The 25,838-nt window shown below is 36.4% G+C and overlaps 3 protein-coding genes across 4 annotated transcripts in view; 1 reads left to right on the forward strand and 2 right to left on the reverse strand.

The window, feature by feature from the left end:
- The window catches only part of LOC107594298 (SWI/SNF-related matrix-associated actin-dependent regulator of chromatin subfamily A member 5-like), a 13,313-nt gene extending 7,682 nt beyond the window's left edge, over positions 1-5,631 (reverse strand). Inside the window, exons 1-9 of the mRNA XM_016284296.1 lie at positions 5,358-5,631; positions 4,421-4,543; positions 4,119-4,285; positions 1,904-2,004; positions 1,668-1,768; positions 1,276-1,455; positions 1,013-1,168; positions 780-911; positions 572-640 (exon numbers count right to left, since the gene is read on the reverse strand). Coding sequence (XP_016139782.1) covers positions 572-640; positions 780-911; positions 1,013-1,168; positions 1,276-1,455; positions 1,668-1,768; positions 1,904-2,004; positions 4,119-4,285; positions 4,421-4,543; positions 5,358-5,450 — 1,122 coding nt within the window. The 5' untranslated portion in view covers positions 5,451-5,631. The remainder of the gene's footprint in view (positions 1-571; positions 641-779; positions 912-1,012; positions 1,169-1,275; positions 1,456-1,667; positions 1,769-1,903; positions 2,005-4,118; positions 4,286-4,420; positions 4,544-5,357) is intronic.
- Positions 5,632-7,581: 1,950 nt separating this feature from the next.
- patl1 (PAT1 homolog 1, processing body mRNA decay factor) lies at positions 7,582-16,753 on the forward strand. Of its 2 annotated transcripts, XM_016284297.1 has the most exons (18): positions 7,582-7,684; positions 8,569-8,671; positions 9,556-9,980; positions 11,011-11,085; positions 11,190-11,390; positions 11,701-11,802; positions 12,005-12,091; positions 12,209-12,411; positions 12,497-12,647; positions 12,885-12,999; positions 13,187-13,284; positions 13,538-13,597; positions 14,235-14,380; positions 14,709-14,868; positions 15,010-15,135; positions 15,251-15,342; positions 15,515-15,664; positions 16,242-16,753. In XM_016284297.1, the coding sequence occupies exons 1-18, from the start codon at positions 7,670-7,672 to the stop codon at positions 16,261-16,263; spliced, it is 2,331 nt and encodes a 776-aa protein (XP_016139783.1). In that variant the 5' UTR covers positions 7,582-7,669; the 3' UTR covers positions 16,264-16,753. The 2 variants fall into 2 exon arrangements, with proteins under 2 accessions (XP_016139783.1, XP_016139784.1); XM_016284298.1 differs by lacking the exons at positions 15,515-15,664; positions 16,242-16,753 and having other exon boundaries at positions 15,283-15,342.
- Positions 16,754-17,802: 1,049 nt separating this feature from the next.
- Positions 17,803-20,139, reverse strand: LOC107594361 (uncharacterized). The gene is made up of 2 exons (XM_016284371.1): positions 20,050-20,139; positions 17,803-18,714 (listed from the first exon to the last, which is right to left on the reverse strand). The coding sequence occupies exon 2, from the start codon at positions 18,712-18,714 to the stop codon at positions 18,085-18,087; it is 630 nt and encodes a 209-aa protein (XP_016139857.1). The 5' UTR covers positions 20,050-20,139; the 3' UTR covers positions 17,803-18,084.
- Between the last annotated feature and the right edge of the window lie 5,699 nt (positions 20,140-25,838).

Genomic DNA, 25,838 nt, shown 5'->3' on the forward strand with positions numbered 1-25,838 from the left:
ACTTAAATGATTTTAGCAAATGGCTGCAATATAACAAAGAGTGAAAAATGTAAGGGGGTCTGAATACTTTCCGTACCCACTGTATGTATATATATATATATATTCCCCCTTTTTTGCTTTAATCTATTCTCATATTATTATAATAATATAATAATATAAATTAATAATATTTTTATTATTATCATTCTCAATATTTAAACTATATTTAAAATGTATACAAAATTTTTATACTAAAATACTAAAGTATTAGTATTTTATTAGTACTTTATACTAAAATTATACTACATTTTGCTTAATATATTCTCTCACATTCTAAATATTTTAACATTCTCAAGATTTATAAAAAAATTATTAAATTTAAAATAAAATAAAACATTATTATATTACTTTGTATAACTTAAAAAATACATTTCAAATTTTGCATTACAAAAATTAAGCCTGTTTTAGGACTACATATAATTTTCATTTTTTTTCTTTAATTATTTAATTTTAACAAACATATTTTCATGAGATTCACCCAATGATTCATGCTATAAATGTCTAGATAGGAGTCAAAGGAAAATCAACTCACAGTATGTAGACGTTCCACCAGTTTTGTGTCTCCCAGACAGTTATTGGTGTCAAACCAAGAATCAAAATCCTGCACAAATTGGAAAGACAAAATGCATTCATAACCGGTTCAGCAGCAAAAAGAGAATTTCAAAAGAGAGACAAGATAGACATAACAACATGTGCATATGCCAGAGTTCTTGTGGCAGTATGCAAGAAAGAAGTGGTACCTCTGAGGAGTTGAAAACGTCAGGCAGCAGGAAGTTCAGCAGTGCCCAAAGCTCATGGAGGTTGTTCTGTAGTGGGGTTCCAGTCAGCAGCAATCGATTTGTGGTCTTGAACTCTCGGACTATCTCTGAAAGCTGAGAGAACAAACTTTACTAGTTTACTTTTAGACCAGAGGAAACCAGGGACTCACAATCATTCAGTAACTGACTGTGGTCAAATCATGCTGAAGACAGACCTTTGATTTCTCATTCTTGATACGGTGAGCCTCATCAATGACCAGGTATCTCCAGTTGAACTTTTTGAAGACGGCCCTCTCGATAATGAGCATCTCATAGGAGGTGACGCACACATCCCATTCTCCTGGCAGCAGTGTGTCACGGAAAAAAGCCGTCTGCAACCAGAAGCGAATTATTAGATGACCAGAAACTCATAAAAGTTGAAGAAAAAGGGTTCTTCAAGTCCTAATTCACAATAAGATCAATGGAGACCCCTACTTACTCTTTCATCTCTGTCACCGATGAGGCAGACAGCACGTAGAGAGGGAACCCAACGCTTGAACTCGTTCATCCAGTTATACAGGGTGGATTTGGGCACCAAAACCATGTGAGGTCCAGGAATGTTTCTATAATGCTTCATGTAGCCCAGCAGAGAGATGGTCTGTAGAGTCTTACCAAGACCCTGATGGGACAAGAGAAGACAAGAGGTGTGAGACATTTGTAATGGACACAGATTAAAACCAGATTCTGGCTGCTGAAATATTTTATAGCTGAGAGACTCTAGGAGTTTCCATAACTTTTACAGGCTTGGAATCAACAATTATATCCTTCAAACAATCTGATATTTCTATGTTTACTAATAAAAGGACAATGAATCAATGTGTGGAGTCATACCATTTCATCAGCAAGGATTCCGTTGATTCCATTCTCATAGAGGGAAATGAGCCAGTTCAGTCCACGGACTTGGTAGTCTCTCAGTTTGCCATTTTTCACATCTGTTAACAAATGTTCATTGGCCACAATAAGCTTTCCTTGAAATTACAAAGAGGCCATTGACCTGATTTCATTTAAAAACACTGTTCTAGGTGTTTATAACAGAGATGAAGTGTTTTAATGTGCGTTTAACTCACAGGAAGGCGACTCGTCAAAACGTGTGCAAATGCTGGTGGCCTTGCTGCTCTCACTCAGCAGCTCCTCATCCTCCTCCTGCTCAGTCCGACGGTGGCGGTTACTTAAAAAGAACGCACAGTCAGTCAGCAGTGAGTGACTATCTGATAGACACATTACTAACACATGGAGCTGACACTATTGGAGTTATGAATGAACCAATAATAAATGCAATATTTAGGGCACCATGATTTATGGGGAGAACAAAAACCCTAATTGCAATTCTGATTTAAACTGTATTTTTAAAGCTTTGCTCTGCTTGTTTGTAAAGATGCAATTTGGCCAAAACTGTGTGACTGACTATACACAGCCCTCTACGGACACCTTGGCAATTGAATCGCCATTGGCTAGTAAATTTTTTTGTTTACTCGCCAGACTGATAATGTATGTAAAATGGCAGTTTTATAAATATCTAAAAGTACACTCTTAACATCAGTCGGTCAAGCATTATAATATGATAATCAATATGATTTAATGATAGAACTTTAGTAATTAGAATTAAAATTGATAACCATGTATGAATGCATATTAGTCATTTTAACTGAACTTCGGACTGGTGGTGGTGCTTTTTTGGTCATTCAGTGTTTCTGTAAAAAAATAAAAAATTGGGGGAAAAACTAACAAAAACACTGATAAGATAATAATAATATGAATTCTACTAATAAGAACAATATAAAACGCACTAAGGATTAATGAGCTACTGGATTCATGAATATTAATCAGGTTGTGTGCGTTCGCTCGAACTGATTTGCTGAAATCAAAACAGGGACGATAATAGGTGAGCTTGATAACCATGTATGAATGCATATTAGTTATTTTAACTGAACTTCGGACTGGTGGTGGTGCTTTTTTGGTCATTCAGTGTTTCTGTAAAAAAATTAAAAATTGGGGGAAAAACTAACAAAAATACTGATAAGATAATAATAATATGAATTCTACTAATAAGAACAATATAAAACGCACTAAGGATTAATGAGCTACTGGATTCATGAATATTAATCAGGTTGTGTGCGTTCGCTCGAACTGATTTGCTGAAATCAAAACAGGGACGATAATAGGTGAGCACCAGCCAATGAGATTGCCGTTTGCGCATTAGTTCCGCCCACTACCGGAGAAACCGGCAGTTCTTAAAAGCTGAAGAATTCCAAAGGAACTCCATTATTTTGACAGCAAAATACAACAAAGAATATTGTTTACATGTAGCGCGTCAATTCTCTCTCTCGCTGCGTGTGTGTGAAACAAAGCGACGGCGAGTCGTGCACTTCACACTAGAGTTTACAGTACGTTAAATACAGGTGCGGTGCACATCCATTGAGATGAACTGAAAAACAGCACAGATCGCTTGGCGGAGAGTGAAACTCTGATGCGCTCAGTCAGAGAGTGTTTGGCGAGTGAAAATATATCTGTACTAAACTTATACTTAGCCTCCAACTCACACACTGGCGGGTAAAATCTGAGAATTTATTAGCAATTGGCTAATATTAGACATCATTTAGTCGCCCAGAGTGAAGATTTAGTCGCATATGTAAGTGATTTACTCGCAATGTAGAGGGTTGATACATATAATAAAAATATTATACAATACAAAAATAAAATCCTAAAATAATTTGACTGTACAAAAAAAATGAAAAAGTAGTATTTAAGAAAAATACTAATAATATTCACTGTAAAACCAGTATTTCTGAGACACTGAAAACACTGGATCACGAGCTACTCACTAAAAGAACACAGCGCTGTGCTTCACTCTCAAATATATTTAATTAAATTGCAATTTTAAACACTTTGTGACTCAATAATGGCACTAAGATCAATATGACTGCGCTGACACTATCGGATGAGAAAAACAACTTGAACGGAATTAAGCTGGATGACGTTGTTGTACTATAGTGCAGTTTTATAGCTGAATCGCATCTTGTAACATCATGTCGTTATTGAACTGACCTGACTCAAGCTGAATAGCAAAGCTGCTTTAAAACAATCTGTATTGTATGAAGCATTATAGAAATTAATGTGACTTGACTAAGCCATATCGCGATTTTATTTTTGATTTATCTCATAATTTTAATAACATAAATTTGTTAATAAGTGGTATCACTGGCAGCACGATTTTTATGTAGAAAACAAATGGGAAAAATACTTTTGAAACCAATTCTGTTAGAAAAGAGCGGGCAAACTCACTCTCCAGCAGAGAGCAGGTTCTGCTTCTCGTCTTTTTTAATGCGAGGGCGGCCAGGCTTCATCTTCAGAGGAGAAGTTGGGGTCTTCTGGGCAGCTGGTTGGATGAAATGAGCGAACAATTCGGTCTGCTTTAGGAGGTAATCGAATCTGTTGGTCCGGTCTGTTTGCTGTTGAAACAAAGCAGTAGAAGTCAACAATACACACAACGTCACAACAAATTATGGGTCAACATTCTTGCATAACTGTAATACGCATTTATAACTCAAGTAACTTTGATTGTTATGGAAGGCTAAATGCATTACCACTTTTTCTTCATATCCACCCGGCTGGTCCTTATCCTTTGCCGAGGGAGGTGATGGCGACTGCGCTTCACTATCCATTGCGGTATCCGACGCTTCATCATGACCGTTTTCTGAAGCATCATCCTTAAAGAGAAACAATGATGTAATTTATGCTTGAACTGCTGGAAAAAAATATAAAAGGCAAGATTGATGGACTGTTTCTTATCCTGTTTTGACATTTCCTATGAAACAGGAAGTTTGTGAAGAAACTGCAGTAGTGACAGATCCATTCTTCTGTATTGTGATGTACATCTAATCAAGTTATGACATTTTGATTTAGAAAATGGGTCAAACTTTATATAAAAAAAAAAAAGAAAAGAAAATCCATGGGCAGGTCACGTGACCTGCCAGAATCAGACTGGCAGGTCACATGACCTGTCAGTGGCGGCTCCTGCCAGCCAGTTGAAGACTGAATTAAGTGTACAAAAAGAAGAGAGCAAATGGATAACTGGAGCTCAATCCATACAAATGTCTCTGCCTGACCGATATGTAGCGAAACGTGGTCAATTTAAAGTAACGTTACCGTTCTTAAAATAACAAAATAGCAACACCATTGATTGTCATATTAAGTGTATTCAGACGACAACAACAACATATCAAACCGGCCATCTCTCTAACAACCCTATCCCTAAATCTGCCGATTTGCCAGTGTAAAAATTTATCAAATGTTGTTATGAGTATGAAAATGGACGCCGATCTGCTCATCTAACGTTATTCATCTGAGCCGAAACAATAACAATAACGTTACATGCTAATACATGCTAGCAAAAACTTGTTCAGAGACGCGCTCAGATGGTTCGTCGGCGCTTTGCTTCCAGCGCCATCAGTCTGTGTTTTAAGGTCCCAGATAAGCTGGGGTGTAATTATAAGTGGGATGTGATGGGACAGAAGCGCTCACCTCTGCCGGACTGGCCGAGTCGAGTGTGCTCGGCTCTTCCCGCTGCTGCTGCTGCTGCTGCTGCTGCTCCATGCTGCTGTCTGTTTGGGACATGATGGGCTGGCTAATTCCGTTACTTCGCTATGGACACGAGTAATTCCGTTTAAAATAAGTATATAGGTTTGATTGGGAAGTTTCAAACTACTGCCCAAATAGAGCAAGCACACCAGGCGTCATCCACGGCCCCCGGCTTCTCTGTTGACACTGTTCCCGCAAAACGGGCCCGCCACAGACTATCGCGAGATTTCAGACGTGCGCACACTAAAAGGGAATTGAGGATGCAAGGAGCTCTAAAGCAAAAAAAGACTATAGATTGTTGTAAAGCCTTGAAACTTTATCCTTTTTAAGGACCTTTGCACTTGTTTTGTAGTTAGAGATATGGATTTGTTCTCAATATCCCTCTGTATGTAGTTCATATTTTTTGTTGTTGATTTATTTAGTGTTTTTTCTCTCTCTTTTCTCTTCTTCCTTAATTTGCTTCTTTTTTTTTTTACAATCATTGTTTCTTTGAATTTATTGACATTTTTGCTTTTATTGTCAATTTGTGTGTGAATTGTCACTAAATAAAGCATTTAAAAATAATAATAAAAAAAAAAAACCAGTCGGCGGGTTTTTGGCATTGTGTTCATACAAGAAAACTTTGGCAAGACATTTGCCAGTTCACTGTAAACTTCATACATAATGACTTTGAGCTTTTCTTTAAGGATGTTTTGTTTGGAATTTTCACTTTTGAGAAGCAATATGGAAATGTTTACTTTCTCTGCAACTTACCTATTTTACTTGCAAAATATTTTATCCACAAATGCAAGGTTATGAAAGTTACCCCCCACTTCTCTTACTTTCAAGAAGATATTACAATTTCTATTAAATCTTTATCTACCTCCTGTAACAAAAAGGCAACTAAAACTTTGAATGTACACTCACTTTTTGGTGTTTTTGTATAATTTTTATCTGATAAGTATTTTGTGTTTTGAGGGAAGAGTATGTTTGTGTGATCTGTTTATTTTATTTATCTTATTTTTTTCTCATTTACTTATTTATTTTTCTACTCTTTCTCTTTTGATTTGTAATTGCTGTATATTGTTTGGTCATCCTTGAACTCCTGGCTCTTTTCCTTGGCATATGTTCTGTCACACTTGTATTTCTGAATAAATGTTTAATAAAAAAAAATAAAATCTGCGCTTGCAAAATTCTGCATTCACAGATGCACATATTCACACTCCAGACCTCTCTCTTTTGTTTTCATGAAAGAATTTGAGCAATACCTTTCATTGATCCAATTGTCTCAGAACAAAAAAGCTTTAAAAACTTAATCTGTTTGTAACTCTTCTTTAATGACATGTAGCCTAAGCCTCGAATTTTTTTTCTTCAGTTTATTATGCATTAAACACCCCCTTTTTCTTTTTTCTTTTTTCTTTTCTTTTCTTTTGTTGTCATTGTCTATCATTTTTATTTGCGGATGGTTGTTTGAGCATTAATAAAAAATAAAAATAAAAACACCCCAAAAAATCAATCTGCGCGTTTATTACTTTCGTACAAAATTTTACATTCATTATTAAAAAAAATAAAAAATAAAATAAAATATATATATATATATATATATTATTTATATTCATTTTAAATTTGAATTCTTTAAAAAAAAAACTAAAAAAATTCACTTACTTGAAAGACATTTTAGTTCATTTAATATATTTCATATGATATACATTTACATTAACATTTAGTCGTTTAGCAGATACATTACAGATCCTTTTCATATGATATAGTGTACTAATCATCTTGTTTATAATATTTTTTGTTCTTTATACCGGTAAATGTTGTCTGTGTTGTTGTTAATTCGTTCATTTTATTGCCACATATCTTTTGAGACCGTCCATACAAAAAAAAAGTTTGTAAATCTATTTATCAAAATTTTCCTGGTTATGATTCTATTTTGACTTTTGACACAAATCTTTGTAGTTGCTAAAATACCACCTTATTCATATACTATAGTCTTCACATTGTCATGTAAGTATGATAATACCATTATGCTTTTTGTTTTCTTAATTTTTTTTCTGACACCACAACAGCTTTGCTATATTTCCCAGTCAAGACACCCAATGGAATGTGAACAGGATCAATTTCCTACATCCCAATTTTTTATATTTGTAACAAGATTCCAAAATATGTTTGTTATGGTCACGTGTGCGCTGAATCCGGTGGCGTGTTGATCGCGCGCGGCGTCTCGCGCAGCAGAATCAAACGAGATCTTCTTTTTTTTTTAACACAGACACATGTTCCATATTCAGGTAAATGTTTTCTTTCTTTACGTAGTGCACGTCGAAATTGCTCTTTTCAAAGAAAAGTAATGTGAAAAGTGCCGTTTAGTAGATTTGCACTCAGATTTCGATGTAAAATTACCGCTTTGTTTACCAGTTACCAGTCCGCGAGCTAAAATGGTTTGTGAGGCCTAACCGTCAGTTTCCTCTGGTCTTGATATTGAACAAGACCTACACGCTTCGTGAAATCTATAATAGCCAACTGTCCTTCTCAAATACCTGCTGTTTTGCTTTTAGTGTGGCCCAGATGTGTGATATTAAACCTTTGGCCTTGTTAGCATGTTAGCGAGGCCGTGCTAGTTCGTCAACTGACCGGCCAATGCAACGAAAACGCACTGCGAGCACTTTCATTTCCCAAGCATTTTTAGTTTATCTAGTCACTCTGAGAGTTGTTTTCGGGGCAGAGGGGTTTTGTAAGATTCCTGGTTATTTGCAGTTTCCTGTAACATTAAATGTTACTGCAGTTTGCATCTTTAGTATTGGGAACAGTTTCTAAGAAGTGATGCATCTTAGTTGATAAAGGACCTGGATGATTAAGATTAATGTTCTCCAACACTGATCATGTTGGGGTTTGGTGAGCAGAAGCACAGTATGTGGCTACAGCAGCATCTTTCCTTAAAGGGGTCATATGATGCGATTTCAAGTTGGCATGTCAACATATTCTGTTACACCAAATACACAAAATAATGATCTTTAAAAAAGCATCATATGACCCCTTTAAGACCAGACGGCTATGTTTTCCACCTCCATAGATCCCTCTTGGAGGGATATATATTGATATATATTGAAAATATATTTATGATATGTTGCAAGTTTATATATTTAATCTGTATTGCCTCTGTGTTGTTTTGCAGTCTTTTGACGATGACTGCACCCTGGAGGAGGAGGAAGGGTTGGTAGAGGAAGAAGATGAAATTGATCAGTTCAATGATGACACTTTCGGTGCAGGTGCAATCGGTACGTTTCCTTACACCTGGAATTATGAATTTACCCTACAAAACCAGCTGTATCATATTTGACACATGGATTTCGAATGCCTCTAAATTAAAAATATGATTAAAACCGTTGAAAAAAACTTTTGGACACAGTCTACTTCATGCATTTTGATCACTGATTGATAGTTTGTGCTTTTTTTTAGCAAGTAAAAGGCATTTTAGTGGAATTGCAGAAACGTCCACCTTAAGGCTGTGGTTCACATGTCTTTTTGCTGTGAAATCTTTACTGATTTTTATAAGTAAACATAAGAAAAACTTTTCTTTTGTTTTTAATATTTCACAATTTTAAGAAGAATATTTATTGGACTAAAGCACTTAGACATTATTTTTTTTAGAAAAATCACGTTAAAATGTAAGGTTTATTGAGGAAGGTTTATTTGTCCATCTTTCAGTCATCATGCGTTGCTTTATATATTTTGCTTTCCACAATATAAACTTCACAAAACTAAGCACTTAAAAATTATTTTACTAAGACATATCACTGGGAAATATAGTGTGACAACTGATATTTATTTGCGTTTTGTCTAAGTATGTAAGATCTCACTGATCAAAACTTTGTTACTTTTTGGTATAAATACCAGCAACTGCACCAAATTGCATTTTTTTGTTCAGTTTGGGCCTCTGAACGGAATTGGAGTGTTTGAGCTCCATACTCTCACTGTATCACAGTATATGAGCCATAAAAGCCTGATGTATCAGATATGATAGAAAACATATGCATACATTATGCATGTATTTTGTCAAAAAAATTTTTTTACTATTATTTCATGTCTCAGACATTGTACAACATCTACGTTTCATTGGCATATCAGATTGTAACATCACCTCATGTGTTTTTCTCTCTAGATGATGATTGGCAGGAGGAGCATGCCCGCCTCGCAGAGCTTGACGTACAAGTCCGAGACGGGCTGCATGGAGCAGGCGACGCCACCTCTGTTGATCTCCTTCTGAGTGGCAGCAATGCCCACTCTTCGGCCCCCCCTCAACGCTCCTCTTCCTCCCCTCCTCAACCCTCCTCTTCCTCCCGGCTTTACCCTGACATAGATGAACGGGGTGGCGGTGACCTTGCGGAGTCACTGACTCACCTCATCTTGGGCTCGGATCCTGCTATTGCTGGAGTGGGTGCCGCCAGCTCGGACAGATCTCACCTTCCTCTGATGCTGTCAGGTCAGACTCCTCCGCCCTCGGCATTAGCTGGACAGTCGTCTCTGCTGCGGAGCTACCAACAACAGCAGCACGTCATGCACAAAGGGCCGGCTCCTCTTTCACAGGTTTGTGTGATAGTATCACCATAATATTAAGCTTTATTGATATGAATTGGTCTGCAAATCTGTTTGTAAACATGAAAATGCCATCATCAAGTTGTGGATTGCAGCAGGTAACTTTTAACAGACAGGTATTTTAAGGGTGTGGCTATACATAAACATGTAAAATAGGGCTGCACAATTAATTGAAATAAAGCCAAAACACTAATTATTGTATTGGAAAGACTGTGATTTAATTAAATATATTTGCTATATATTTCAGAGTGAAGCACGGTACTGTGTGCTTTTACGTGAGCAACTCATAATCTCGTGTTTTTTCAACGTTTTCATAAATACCTTTTCTGAAAAATAGTTTTCTTATACTTTAATTTAAAATTACAGTAGTAATATTTCTTGTTTTAATATTTTTATTTAGTAGTAATAATTATAATTGTTAAAGTTTTTTTTTTTTACGTTTTAATCACCATTTTTATCAGAAAAATCACAATTAGTTTTTTCCCCCAAAATCGTGCAGCCCTAATGTAAAGCATTCATCAACTTTTAAATATTAACATCTCTAGATTATAAATAGTAGTCTACTTTTCAATAAAATGAAAGAAATGTCTTATAATTTAAATAAATTATATATAAGCATAGTACATTTTAATGTGTGCATAGAATCATAACACAGATATACAACAGATCCCGAAGCTGGGATTTATTAAACAAATATACATATTGTCATAGACATCATTACAGAACATTACAGAGACCACTTTATTGGAACTTGATGCATGTTTTATATTCATTGGATTCAAGGAATCTCATGTTTTTTTTTTATAAATGGCAATGAGCATTTGGAAATTGCAGGTTCGAATTGCGTTTTCTTACATTGTTTTTGTTTAGTCTGCCCTAAATGCACTAAGGTGGATAAAATAGCAGCATGCTTGGGTTTATTTTAAGATGCGTCAAAGAAAACAATGCAGATATGTCACTGTGATATTTATTTTACTGATCTAAATATTCATTATAAATTGCCAATATTTCCCCCCCATAGATAAATTCTCACAGTATTTGGGAGAACAGTATGGGCTTCAGTCCTGTTAGTTCTGGACTACTCACTCAAAAAGAGGTAAAGCACATGTGTATATATAAAAAAAAAAAAAAAAAGCTTTCTCGAGTTTGCTTGATTGTCTTTCTGTGCTTTTCTTCTAAACTTCTTGATTCACTACTCAGGACAAAACGCTTATGTCCATAATCAAAGAGGTTGGGCTTCCGAATCGGCCTCCCGCACTCAGCAGAGAAGAAGGGCGAGATTTGTCTGAAAGGGTTCCACCTCCTCGCTCCTGCTCACCTGTGATTGGAAGTCCACCTGTAAGGGCTGTACCTATTGGAACACCTCCGAAACAGCCAATGAGTCAAGTCCACAATCAGCAGGTAAGATGACATCCTGTCCAATAAAAAATGTGGAATATTAAAAAAAAAAAAAAAATTGAATGATTTTGTTTTGCATTTTAAAATTTATTCAAATCATAGGTAGTTTATTTTTAAATCAGTCAGAGGAACCATCGTTTTAATGAAACAACAGTTGCATTAGATAAAAATGTATGCATTAAAATTGTTTAAAAGTGTACTAGAACATGTAATTTGTTTTCTAAATTTACCCAAGGAATGTTAATATGTATGCAATGATTTACATTGAATTAAAGTGGTTCACTGCCTGTATGTTTTTGTTTAATTTCTTCAGAATAATCACCCTTCAGCCATTCACGTGAGAGCCTCTGTGCCACTGCGCTACCCGCCTCCCTTCCCTGAGCGTCTGTCCCCCAACAACCTCCTCAGCCTCGCTGTGAGTCCCAGATCAGTTCAGAATTAGTCAACTCCAACAGCCTGATGGTGGTGCTGTAATACATTGCAAAATTGTTCACTTTTTTTTGCCAGAGTTTGATGCCTATTTAGGGGCTCTCTTCAGGGGACATGTAATGTCTGACTTGCTTTTGCGAGGAGAAAACAATCTGGTTTCATATCTATTTTGATATCTATTCTCTCAGAGCTCACCGTTGACTCATCCTCCGTTCCCTGCTGGTGTTGGTCCTGTTCTGTCTCAGATACAGAGAGCCCAACTTCTCAACTCTCAGGTGAGCTAATGAGACCGTAATAGTATACACCATTTAATAAGAGTAATTCTAGAGTTTCCATGTTCATAACATAGAAACATGACAAACTTTATTTTTATCTTGTGCTACGCTCTTCAGGTCGGTCAGTTCCAACGTGGTCCAGCTCCCCCATTATTACAGGGAGGTGTCGGGGGTTTCAGGCCGTTCTTTGGGCAGTCTGGCCCTAGAGTGGGTCCCCATGGGCCACCTCTCGGATACGCACCCATCCGACACAACACCACCCACCTCCACCCACAGCACCGCAGGATGCTCAACCAGCGGATGCAGAACAGAGGGTTGGGGTGGGTACCATCAGTCAATCTCTCTGGATGAAGCACCACTTTGAAAGGCCTCATGTAAAAGTTTCTGTGTCTCTCATACGCTCAGTGATCACGTCGGCGGGAGAGGTGTTGGAGACAGGAAAAACCGAGATCCTTACAGCAATCTGATGACACAAAGAGAGAAGGAATGGGTAGCGAGAATCCAAATGATGCAGCTGCAAAGCACTGATCCATATCTGGATGACTACTATTACCAGGTAATCACACTTTTACCTGTATTTACCCAAGACTGACACATCATTTCAAATGAAAACCTTAGCTTAAATTCTTCAACGCTTGTTAAACTATTTTAAACATTCAGACAAGGCTTGAGACATCAAAGTTTATCTACAACCTTTATGGTTTAGTTATTTTCTGACTTTTTTTTTTTTAATGTGAGAAAATGTTTTGTAGATATTGCTGGATTATAGTGGTTATCAATTCTTATTTTGCAGAATTATTATGAGAAGATGGAGAAGCGTCAGGAGCGGGACCGAGACAACAGGAAGGAGCACACCACCAAACTCATCACTCCTCAGGTGGCTAAACTGGAGCACACCTATCGGCCAGGTAAAAAAAAAAACAACACATGGCAAAGTGGCCTTTATTAAAAAATTTATGTCTTGGCATTCTGCAAGCAGGGTCCAAAATTTATATTTAATTTATTGAATAAAATTAATATTTTATTTTATTGTGCATTTCTATCAGGTCATGATGATCTGTTCAAATGATGTAATACTCTGTGATTGTGTCACAGTGCAGTTTGCCGGATCGTTAGGAAAACTCACTGTCTCCAGTGTGAACAATCCAAGGAAAATGATTGATGCCGTGGTGACCACTCGCAGTGATGATGAGGTCAGCACTCTTTCCCCTCACCCCTTTAACATGGGCTCTTTTTATAAAACCACTTATGAGGCTGTTCATGATATGCATTTTTTGGTTACTTATGAGTGGATCTACACCATTTTTTTTTCTTTTTTCAAAAATGCAAAAAACAACTCTCTGGTCCTAGTAATACATTTTTATTCTTGAATAAAGGGTTTATTCAAAAGGTGCATGTTATTGTAGTACAGTTTCTTTGTACCAATGTTCTTTTGTAATTTTTCAGGAAAAAAGGGAAAAGCAAGTGTGGAACAAAAGACGGCAAATCCTTTACACTGTGGAGAAGGTACGAGTGGAGAGAAGTAAAGCTTTTGTAGCCATAGTATTTTTATTCTGATTCAGGTGATTGATTAATTCAACAAAAAAAGACCAAATTATTATTAGTCCTAATTTAGGGCTCAATGCTAAGGATTTTTTCTACCAGTCAGTTAAGTGGTTCAGATTTATTTTTCCTGCCAAAATTTTCACTGGCCACAAATAAGTAAACAAATTGTTGCTCTTTTCATTGTTTTTGCCCTATGTAACCTTGTATTCTAATAAATAAGGTTATGTATGACACAAACATTTTAGATACCAGTGAAATTTCACAATTCCCAATAATTTGATACCACAGCAATTAACTATTAGCCTTACTAACATAGTTCAAACATTAAAGATGAGTAAACAGTCAGTAATAAAATAAGAATAAATAAACAAACAACATGCAATAGCACAAATAATACAATATAGAATAATTCAGGAGAGCTTCAGGTGTGTGTACACAGACAATCAGACAGCAGTAGAATAACAAATTGAGTTATCTTTCGCATCTCCTTGTGCTTGAGTGGTTTAAAATCACTCGAATGTTTAATTGGCAAGACTTAAAAATGTGTAAATGGACAACAAATAATAATACAATATAACCTGTATATTTTGTTATGCAGATGTACAGTCTACTATTAGAAGTGCAAGACTTTGAGAAGAAGTTCTTGCAGACCCCTGAGCACCAAAGAGATGCCCTGCTAGAACAGCATAAAACCCACACAGTGCAGCTCTACAACTCCCTCCGAGAAAAAGAGTGGGACGACCGGTGAGTGCGACAGGAAGAGCCGCATGAGTACAGTCCTGTTTGATTCACAGTGGCCCTCAGATGAGTGACGAGACTTCTTAAACAAAGAAACAAGTGCAGTCCTGGATCTTTAGACTGAAATTCAGGACTTTTCGGCTATTTTTGAATGAGCAAAAAGCGAAACATGTAGCAATGTCGTTGAGAAATGGTTTTATGATCATATTTTGAAATAAACGTGCTTGTTAAACAGCATAGTTTGCTGTAGTCGAGAACTGCGTGAAATCACTGATATTGGTATTAACTACTGAAGGTTTGTGATTGTAATGACCTACTTTCCTTCCTTCTGCAGAGTGAGCGATGAACAGTGCTTGATGATCATGTCTGTGCGTAAGGGGAAACGCCTCATCTCCAGACTCCTCCCCTTCCTGCCACAGCCCCACGCTGCTGCTGTTGTCATGGGAATAGCCAGGAACCTTCCAGCCCTGGCCAAGAAAGACAAACAAGACCAGGTACGATCACAGACGAGTGGGTCTTTGTGTGCTCTCAGTGAAGAGAATAAGATGTGGCAAGTTCTATAGGTTATGATTAGCGCTAGGAAAAGGAGTCCGTTTTTAGCCTAAGCTTTCTCATTTGCATGTTCTCTCTCATAGGTACTGTGTTGGTTGGTAGAGCCAGTGACGGCAGTAATCCAGTCCATGTCGAGTACCTCCCTCACTGATCTCCTCCAGGAGCTGCAGGGCAGTGAAGGACAGCTTCCCCTTGTGCTGCAAAATAAGGTATCACTGTCAAATTGTGTTTTATTTTATTTTTTTATAATGGCACTGACATGCCGTCTTTTTGTTGAACTAAACAATGAAATTTCAGTAGCATGTGTGTTGTTGTGTTTGTCAGTTTGGAGTGACGTTGCTCTATCTGATTCTGAGTGAAGGAGAGAGGATGCAGAGCTCCGATCCCAACTGTCAGCTCATGGATGATAACCGCTGGTGAGCGTCTGTCCGTGTATTATTACCCATTTCCACTACATGCATGCTAGGTGTTCCACAGGTTTTCATGTGTGAAAGTGACTAGTGTTGCAGTATTTCGTCATGATTCGATTCTCGTGTCTCGTAACGTTTTGTCCTGTTCTTCTACCCAATCTTTTCTTTCTGTTTCCAGGACTGAATTGGTGTTCTCTGTGACGCGGGAGCTTTTGAAGGTCCCGTCCTCTGCACTCTCATCACCGCTGTTCACTCCCCCAAACCTAGTGTCACTGTTCTCTCGATATGTGGACCGGCAGAGACTCGAGCTCTTGCAGGAGAAGCTACAGTGAGTTTGTCCACTGAAATACACTCAAGCTCAAGATTTTAAATGGATATAGGACATCGAGACTGATCCATATTTATAAAATATTCCATATTCAAGATATATTACCTGTGTATATTTGTGATTGCTATTCTTTTTGGTTTTAATATACTGAGATTAATGGAAATCACAAATTAAAAAAATAATCTAATAGAATAAATTTTAAAAAATGCACCTTCATATATATATATATATATATACAGTATATATATTTATTTATTTATTTTTTTACTTAACACATCATGAAACATCATTTATACATGTATATGCAAAAATTGCACTTCTGTTTTAGAGCTGGTAACATTTATATACATATCAACTTTTAGTTATTTATATATTTAATATATGCATGCATGAACTTTTGAAATATATAATCACAAATATAACACAAATATTCCGTATCATTCAGTCCTAGAAGACAATGTTTTATAATGTTTGGTTTTTGTGTTCAGTGTAAGATAGATGTGATCAGATGAAGGAAAAAAGGAATAGATCAGGTCATTTAGGCCTTTCATTTAGATTGACTTGTCTTTTTTTTCAGGATCACAGCCCTGTCCAGGTAGAAGTGACTTCAAACGTGGCAGTTGTTGAGAGACTGACTGTTAATGTATTTGTGAATGAGCAGTTTTGTGTGTGATATGTGTTGGAGGGTGAGGCCAATTTTCCTTTCTTGTTATAAGAGTCACAATAGGTAAGAAGAATGTTTAAATGGTAATAAACTGTTGTCCATAGGTTTGTCAATAAAGGCGATCAGGTATATGTATTTTAGCTTCCATTAGGGTCAGCTCTGAGCAGAGGAGCCAGGAAACGGGCCTCGGCGTGTGGCGACGTTTCCCTGTGAAATGGCTCAATCATGACAACATTCAACCTTATTTATAGACACACAGATTTGAGGATAATTGTGCTGTACATTAATATCTTAATTTTTCTTATACACTGCAGCTTGATGTCTGTTTGCAAAAGAGTGACTGCAAGTGTGACTGTGAGTTTAAACAAAGGTATTCTTCATTTTTAAATATCTTGACATGATGCCTGTGATAAACATGAAATTAAAACTTTCTATTATACAAAGATTGGTTGTAGTGTTTTGGTCTTAGTGGAGTTTCCTATACATCTGGAAAACCTTTCTAAAAGTTATCTAATATAGGTTAACTATTCCTTTAAACACATTTTCCTCCCAAATTACTATAATGCATGCATTATTTTTTTTACTCTAGAAAACTTACCCTAATCCAAATATATCTCCAAGAAGTGACAAGTATTAAGAATCCACATCATAATAAACAAAAATTACAATCTTAATCAAAATATAATTTTTTTCCTTATAGTGTGTTATAAAATATCATGCTCTCTGCCAAATATCTCTGTGAGTTTGTCTCCTCTTTCTCTGTCCCCATCTTTTCTTCCATACACATGTGCATATATGTATATCTTCTCAGGAGTTCAGTATTAATATGGTGGTTGGGCTCGGAGTGCTCAAGGTTATTGAGTTCAGTCCGTTTGGAGTACAGGGTGCAGAAACTCTCTTAATATGTCCAGAACTTCCTGTCCATATTCCCGTCTTATATGACACACATACAGTATGTAATGCTTCTATTCTATTGGATGAAAGGGGTACACCACCCCTCATGATATGTCTATATAAACTATTGTATGAGACAATAAAATCAAAGGAAGGTAATATTCAGATCTTGTGTCTGTTTGCCTACTTCAGGGGACAGCATATTCTGGTGGCAACGAGAAATAACGACTTCTTTTTAACAGTGATAATTTCTTTGTACTTATTTTAGATTTTTTGGGCCTGGAGGTCTTCATTTCTTTGTGCAGAGCAGACTTTTTCTCTTGAGAGAAAACTGTCTTCTCACACAAGCTGATAAGCGTCTGATTCCCTTCGGCACCCTCAGATTTAAGATTTTCAAATAGTTGTATCTCGGTCAAATATTGTCCTATACATCAATGGACAGCTTATTTATTCAGCGTTCAGATGATATATAAATCTCATTTTCAAAAAATTGACCCTTATGACTGGTTTTGTTGTCCAGGGTCACATACATATAGTGCCCTTCTTTTACAACAAATACCCAGACAAGTCTGCAGTTTTCTTTTTTTGCTTGCATTTATTCACAGCTGAGAGGAACAGAGCGACTCAACGTCCAAAGCACAAAAATACTGAGGTTACATGTTTGCTTCATGACAATTTCGGTCTGTAGATAAGCACATCTTTCTGTTACTAAGCATATAAATCTTCTACTGTTAGTTCAGCTAATCTAGACTACTAAATCTAATGCGAACTTGTTCCAGCTGGTGCTTGTTTCAGTCAGTGCACTTTTCACTGTACATCTCAAGAGACTTTCCCTGAAACTTTTCTTTCCTCCCAAATGATTTCAGAGTATGGTACAGATACAGACACAATTTTGGGATAGGGTGTCAGTCTCTGCGGAATCATTATCACACGCTGCTGTGTAAGTAAGACTCAACTTAAGCATCTGGAAAGCTGGCTTCTGATAGCCAATGGTCAGGAGAAAGTCATCTGGATTCGGGAATGATCTGATTATCTTCAGGAGCCTCCTGGAGATATGAAATGTAGCGTATGGATCAAAACTTGACTGATCTTTGTGCGTGGTCATGTAAATTTTCCCAAACCTGCACTGTCCGTGAGCGGTGACAATGATGCGATCCGCGTTGCTGTCGTCTTGCTGGCCGGTGTTGTGTTCCTTGATGTAGTTTGGCAGCATATCAGCTCCTGGTGAATTCAGATCGCCCAGCAAGTAGTAGGGAAAGTTCACATCTGGAAGAAGTTGCCCTTTACGTTTAGTGCATCTGTTCTCAAAGAGGTGAAAGCCGAAGTCTTCCTTCATGGGGTCACACGCCAGAAACATGTTGTCGCCTTTAACCCAAATACAGTCTTTAGCAAACCAGAACAAGAGCTTGAGTCCATGTCTGGGCCAAGGCTGACCGAATCCACACTCTTTTAGCTGGGGTAAAGTTGTGATTTTTTTCGGAAAGGGATTCATCTGATGGAGATACGAAGATAAAATGTTACTTATTAAATAAATAATAATGCATCGTTTAAAAATGCAAGGGCTTTGAAGCAGGCGTTTGAAATCAACATTCAAAACCACTGCTAGATAAGACATTGTTTTACAGTGCGTAATTTGACATCTTATAAGCACTTTAAAATACTTCTCCATGGTCTTTTCAAACTCAACGTCATAAATCAATACCCAAGAAGGCAGACTTTGTTATCAAATATAGAGGTCAATTTATTGATTCCAATTAGTTTCTCTAGCAACTGTGAGCAACTACACTCTTAAAAATAAAGGTTCTTCACGATGCCATAGAATAACCTTTTTGTCTAAATGGTTCCATAAAGAACCTTTAACATCTGAAGAACCTTTCTGTTTCACAAAAGGTTCTTTGTGGTGAAAGAAGGTTCTTCAGATTATAAAAAGGTAAGAAAGAGACGGTTCTTTAAAGAACCTTTGACTGAATGGTTCTTTGTGTAACCAAAAATGGTTCTTCTATGGCATCGCTTGAAGAACCTTTTGAAGCACCTTTATTTTTAAGAGTGTAAGTGTGGAAATGTCCTCCGTTGACAACAGTTTTGACCTTGAAGGGAATCAGACGCTTATCAGCTTGTGTGAGAAGACCGTTTTCTCTCAAGCAGTTACAGAGAAAAAGTCTGCTCTGCACAAAGAAATGAAGACATCCAGTCCAAAAAATTCAAAAATTAGTACAAAGAAATTATCACTATAAGAGAAAACATAATGATATATTTATTAATAATGTGATTTTTGTTTATTATGATGGCGTTTAACCTCCAAATACTCTATAAAAGTTAAAGTACAAATATCAAAATGTTTTTCAATCAAGGTAATATCAGCGATGGTTCTGGTGCCGGAGATGTCACTGTCATCATCCCAGATATTTACTTCCTGCATACTACTTATACATTTCCTCTAATACATGTTTTCTTCTCAACTTTGAGCATGAATAAGTAGAGTGACGTGGAGCGGTCTCATCCTTATATTTTTGACCTCAAATTCAGCTCCATACAGCCGCTTCTGCACACACATAAAACTCTGCAATGCCTTAGAATATGATGCAGAAGGCTTTATGGGGTTAAACCTTCAAGTTAATATTTGACAAATTCCCTTTGTGTCAACTAGCCCCGGTTCTAAATTTCTGAACTTTATAAATGGAGCGCTTATTAATGTAGCACACTTAAAATTCATCACACATGACTGATCTTGCGAGAATCAAATAGTAGAAGTAACAACCGAAATAACTCTTTTGAGTGTAAACAGAAAAAGAAGTAAATAGAATAAAACCCAAAGGCTTTACTGTACCTCTTTGGTATCAAATATAGTTATAGTTGCAGAAATCTTCTCTTCTGTGTTGATGTTTTGTTAGCAGGAGTGAAGCAGAGGAAGAAGAGAAGCTCATTTTGGGGGGAAACAAAAGCAATTGTAAGTGGGTGTGTCTTATGGGTGTGTCCTATAACTTTTGATTAATTTGGAGCACTATACATAGGTTATTGACTAAGGTGAAATATGTACTTTAAAAATATGTGAAATAGAATGCATTTACTAATAAACATTTCAAACTTTAGTCATGATAGTCACACTGGAAATGGAAGGTCAAGTTATTTTGAATGTTATTTTGTATTATTTGAATACATTTGAAATGTTACTGATTTCTGTGCTCAAAGCTGAATTTGCAGCATCATTACAACAGTCTTCAGTGTCACATGATCCTTCAGAAATCATTCTGATATGCTGATTTGCCGCTCATTAAACATTTATTATTATTATTATCAATGTTGAAAACAGTTGTGCTGCTATATATTTTTGTGGAAACCATGATCTTTTTTTTCAGGATTCTTTAATAAAAGGACGTTTAAAAGAACTGCATTTATTTGAAATGGAAATCTTTTGTAACATTATACGTCTATATCTGGTGTAGTTTAACAACAATAATATCCAGTGTAAAGTTGAAATACATCATATAATGACAGTAAAGTCTTGTTAACAAACAAGCAATACAATTTAGACAAATATAAGATAGAATACGGCACCTGTAGTTCAATATTTTGACTAAATATTATGAGGGCATATGTATTTTAAAAATAATAATAATAATAATGATTTGCAAGGATAAATCATCTATAAGAAACAACGCACTAGTCATTAAAAATTGTGACAACATTTGCTTCCTCTAAATGTTGTTAACATCCCTGCAGTGACCATTCAAAAAAACGTGATGCTCAGCATAATAAATATTTAAAGGCAAGCATTTGCATGTATTTAAATGATTCTATCCAAAATTTGCTAGCAAAACACACAGCAGTTAACTAAACGTTCTTTGCTATTTTTAAAAGAAAGACGAAAACAGCAAACAAGAGCACACAAATCAATGTGCAAATCAGCCCAGGGCTGCAATCACAGAAATCTCTGGTAGATTGGTGTGGCCTATAACCCTGCAGTGACTGTGAGTGGATGTTGGAATTTTGATGGGAATACATCTGATAAGATGCACTTTTTCTTTGACAATTGTCAAATTGTTACTTACTCTTATCGCAGAAATGTGTTTTGTTCTGGTGTCTTTTTGTAAAGGGGTCCTATTATGCTCTTTTACAAAGTCTTGATTTTGTTTTGGGGGTGTACTAGAACAGGCTCTCATACTAGGTTGTTCGAAAAACACATTATTTTTGACATATTTTACATTATTACAACACATGTAACTTTGCAGATCTTTTTTATGCTCAAACAGCAACATTACAGACTAACTAAAGTTGGAAAAAGTGAAAAAGCATAATAGGGCACCTTTAAAGTTGAGGAGAATGAAAAGCTAATTTTAACAGAACCAGATACTGAGGGCATGACCTTTCAAAACCAACTTTGACTTCCCTGTAGTGGGAAGCAAGGCCATAGGCCTATAGACAGACAGAGAGAGAGACAGAGCGATAGAGAGAGAGATTATAAAGGCTGTACGCATATTTTGGTCCTGAATGCGTCATTCAAAACAATTCATATTTGCTGATCTCACTAAACTATAGGAACTATGCTATAGAAACACCCATCAGTTGTCCTACAGGTTGTACATGTGTGTGTCTGTTGCTCTTTTGATGAACAGAAACTCATCAGTGTGGAAAGAGAACGTATGTCATTAATATGGATTTACATTAAATCTACTTTATACTGTATAATGGGCCTGTGTTACATTTGCACTCATATTCAGATTTCATATTATAAATTATTCATATGAAAATCTATGGTTACACTTTACTTGAAGGGGTGTGCATAAGACTGACATGACACCTAAAGGTGCTTCACGATGCCATAGAAGAACCTTTTTGTCTAAATGGTTCCATAAAGAACCTTTAACATCTGAAGAACCTTTCTGTTTCACAAAAGGTTCTTTGTGGTGAAAGAAGGTTCTTCAGATTATAAAAAGGTAAGAAAGAGATGGTTCTTTAAAGAACCTTTTGACTAAATGGTTCTTTGTGGAACCAAAAATGGTTCTTCTATGGCATCGCTTGAAGAACCTTTTGAAGCACCTTTATTTTTAAGAGTGTAGTATGTCACAGCTGTTTAGTGTAGTAATCTTTCCTGCTTTCTATAGGGGGTTTTCCTGTCCATTAGATGCTCCCTATTTGTGTTTTTTACTTTGGTGTTTCAATTAATTGTCCAGCTGATTCAGTTAATCATCTGATGTCTCTGATTTGGGCCTTGACCTTCTTAAGTGTTTTGTTAACCATGTAATCTTTAGCACTGAAGATAGTCCAGCACAGACTGAAACGTTTGCTTTGTTTTCTTTTTGTTCGGGTGCACAGTCACATTTTTTTTAGTGCACTTTAGTTTTTGTTGATGCTTCTTTTTGTTGTAAATCTTCAGTAATACATTTTTGTTCAACGGACCTTGAACTTTGCATTTTGTTTGGTGCGCAGATTCCTTATCTGAATATGTAGGAAACAGAAAGTGAAGCAGACAGACAGACAGTGTTGGCACGTTCAACATTATTTGTACTCAACATTAGAGGTTGATCTTCACAAATAATTTATCTAACAATTAAAAACACAGAACAATCTCATCATCATTTTGACGCAATCTTGGACTGATGTCAAATGTGTTGATGCATCTTTAGTTGTTAACACATTTGAATTAGTAATAACATAAAGTGTCTTCAACTAGGCCTCATTTTTGTGACACTGATAATGCATATTTGCTGATATCACTGAACTCATGACAGGAACTACTCTATAGTAACACGCACCAGTACAGGTTATACGTGTGTTTTTGTTGCTGTAGTGATGGAGACACACTCATCAGTGAGGAAAGAGAAATACAGTATAGAGCAGGACAGTTATGAGGAGATTTACATCAAAGCTACTTGATATTAAACTGTATGTCTCACTTGTATTCACATTTCATATATATTTAATATGAACACAATCATGAGCAAACCACCACAACAATAGTGCACTTGTTCAAAGAAAGGTTTGTAATTATATTTTATATGGAGTACACAATTACAGAAACACTGCAAAATGTAAAAACAAGCAGAAAGATTTCAGCACCTGTAGAAAGTTGAAGGATTAATCTTTAGTGAGAAGATCTATTCTGCAAAATAAAAACACAGAAGTTCAGATGTAAAAACCAGAAACAGTGCTAATAAATATTTGAAAGCTACTATAATATGAAGGACTGATCTATTTTTGGCATTCATATTACTTGGTAATGTATTGAAATGCTTAACCCAAAATGATAAATAAACGTTTCAGTAAAGCAAAACCTGTAACTGTTTCTTTATTTTTTACTTTGAAAATTGTGTTAAAGGGGTCATATAATGCTACATGCACTTTTACAAGTTGTTTGAACTGAAATGTGTGTTAGCAGTGTGTGTACTCAACCACCCTAAAATGATAAAAATCCACCCAGTGGTATTTTGTTAATCTACTAAATATTTTCCCCTTTCTCAAATCGAGCCGATCTCAGATGCCTGTCTGTGTGATGTCACACAGACAGGCCCCTCCCGCGATAGTTTGATTGACAGTAGCGTTTCAGCACAGACTGGACTGCTGTCTTACCTTAGCTCCACCCTGAGTGAGCTGTCATCAGTCCGTCATTGTTGCACCGCCGGAGCAGGTGTAAAGTGGGCGGGGTCAGCAGAGCTCATGAACATTTAAAGGAAAATGCTACAAATCTGCATGCTCTGAAAAGAGCTGTTTTTGACAGGGTAAATAAAGGTGTTTTTTACACTACCATTAAGACATTTTAACAAAACTATGTTACAGACTTTTCATTAAGACCCTAAAGAATCATATCAACTTGTGGAAAATGGGCATCCTATGACCCCTTTAAGTTAAATGAATTTCCTCTCATTACTATTTTGGTATTACAGCCATTTTACTCTGCTTCATAAATTATTTTATACAAATAAAAACACTCACAGGTTCACATCACCGCCATTAAGCCTCTGACAACTATTTCAGTCTTTATTTAAAAAACATTTTCTCTTTTTGAGTTGGAATAGTAACTCAAAGCAAGAGTGCGATTACAAATGGACTAGTGAGATGAGTTTAGTGGGATGACGATCAACCCATTTTAGTCAATTTTTTCAAAAAAGCATAAGCTTGTGTTAATCACAGACCTTATTTTAGACATTGAGCCAAAAACATATATACTGTATATGTGAACATTTTCTGGGTTGACTTGGTTTTGAAAGTCTGTAAATAATGACAGAATTTTCATTTTTGGATGAACAATTCCTTTAATTCATTGAAATTAGACAATTAATTAAACGATAAATGATTAAGTAAACAGACAGAACACATGAAGAATCATAAAGCTTCTCATCCAGAGCAAAGTAATGACACAAATGAGTTATTTATGGCCCAAATCAATTTACAATTCAAATAGAGTCATTTGTTATGAAAGGTCCAGGAAGACTTTTCTTGCTGTTAAATGCATTTATTTTGGATGAACAGGAATGTTTGATTTCAACTCTGAGTGTCTGTAGGATCCAGACTGCACAGATGAGCGTGTACACATAACACGAGCTCAGCGACAAGCACGCCGGTTACGCCGCTGCTGGATCTTCACCTCCCCGATGAAATCTGACCATTCCATCTTCTGAATGATCTCAATGAGGCCTTGGCTGATGCGGAAGGTGGATTTCTCATCGAAGCGGCCCTGACCTAAGTGATGTGTCACATAAATCCTGTCAAAACATTTGTCATTCCAGTCTGAAGCGACCGAAACAACAATGCGATCTGCATTGCTCTCATGTACATCACTGTGGTAATTCTTAGTGACTTGATGAGGCAGGTCGTCCGTACGAGTCAGGTTGCCCATTTCATAGTACGGTCGGTCAGTCTCAGGAAGAATTCCTTCTGAATTATGGAATGGATGGAAACCAAAATCTCTGTCTTCTGGGTCACATTGTGCAATCATATCGCCGTCGTCATCAATCTCAACACATTCATCAGCAAACCACCAGAGCAGACTGAGACCATGTCTGGGATACGGCTGACCAAACCTGGTCTCTCTCAGATGGGCCAGTTCATTCAGCGTTCTCAGTCGGACCATTTTGTGCCTAGAAAACAGACCGGGAAAGTAAACAAACAAACAAACAGGACTGGATTGCAGGATAGGACAATGGGTTGCGCAAAATTGCAGGACTTTATCAAAAAGAATGAATATCACAAGTATGATAGTGTAATATGTATTTTTAATTTATTAAAATTGATTAAATAATATAACCTAAAAATATTATATTATTTATGTATTACATGTATAATATAATATAATATAATAATACATTTTTTGTTCAATTCAGAAGGGATCATAATAGAGCACTAAAATTATCAGCCGTCATTCATTTCCTCAATAATTCTCCTGTGTGTTGGCCAAAGAGAAACTTTAGTTTCTTGAAGATTGAAATAGTAATGTTTCTTACATATTTGCTTGGCACATGTTCTTTGTATCTTCAGCTCATGTTCTTTGCTCACTTTCCTATATAATTTATTCGTTGATTGGATAACCGTGGAAATTAATTAATCGGCCTAATATTTTTATTAAAGGGGTCATATGATGCGATTTCAATTTCTCTTTGGAGTGTTACAAGCTCTTGGTGC

Source organism: Sinocyclocheilus grahami, unplaced genomic scaffold (assembly GCF_001515645.1).
Source record: "Sinocyclocheilus grahami isolate Dianchi unplaced genomic scaffold, SAMN03320097.WGS_v1.1 scaffold181.1, whole genome shotgun sequence".
NCBI classification, from domain to species: Eukaryota; Metazoa; Chordata; class Actinopteri; order Cypriniformes; family Cyprinidae; genus Sinocyclocheilus; species Sinocyclocheilus grahami.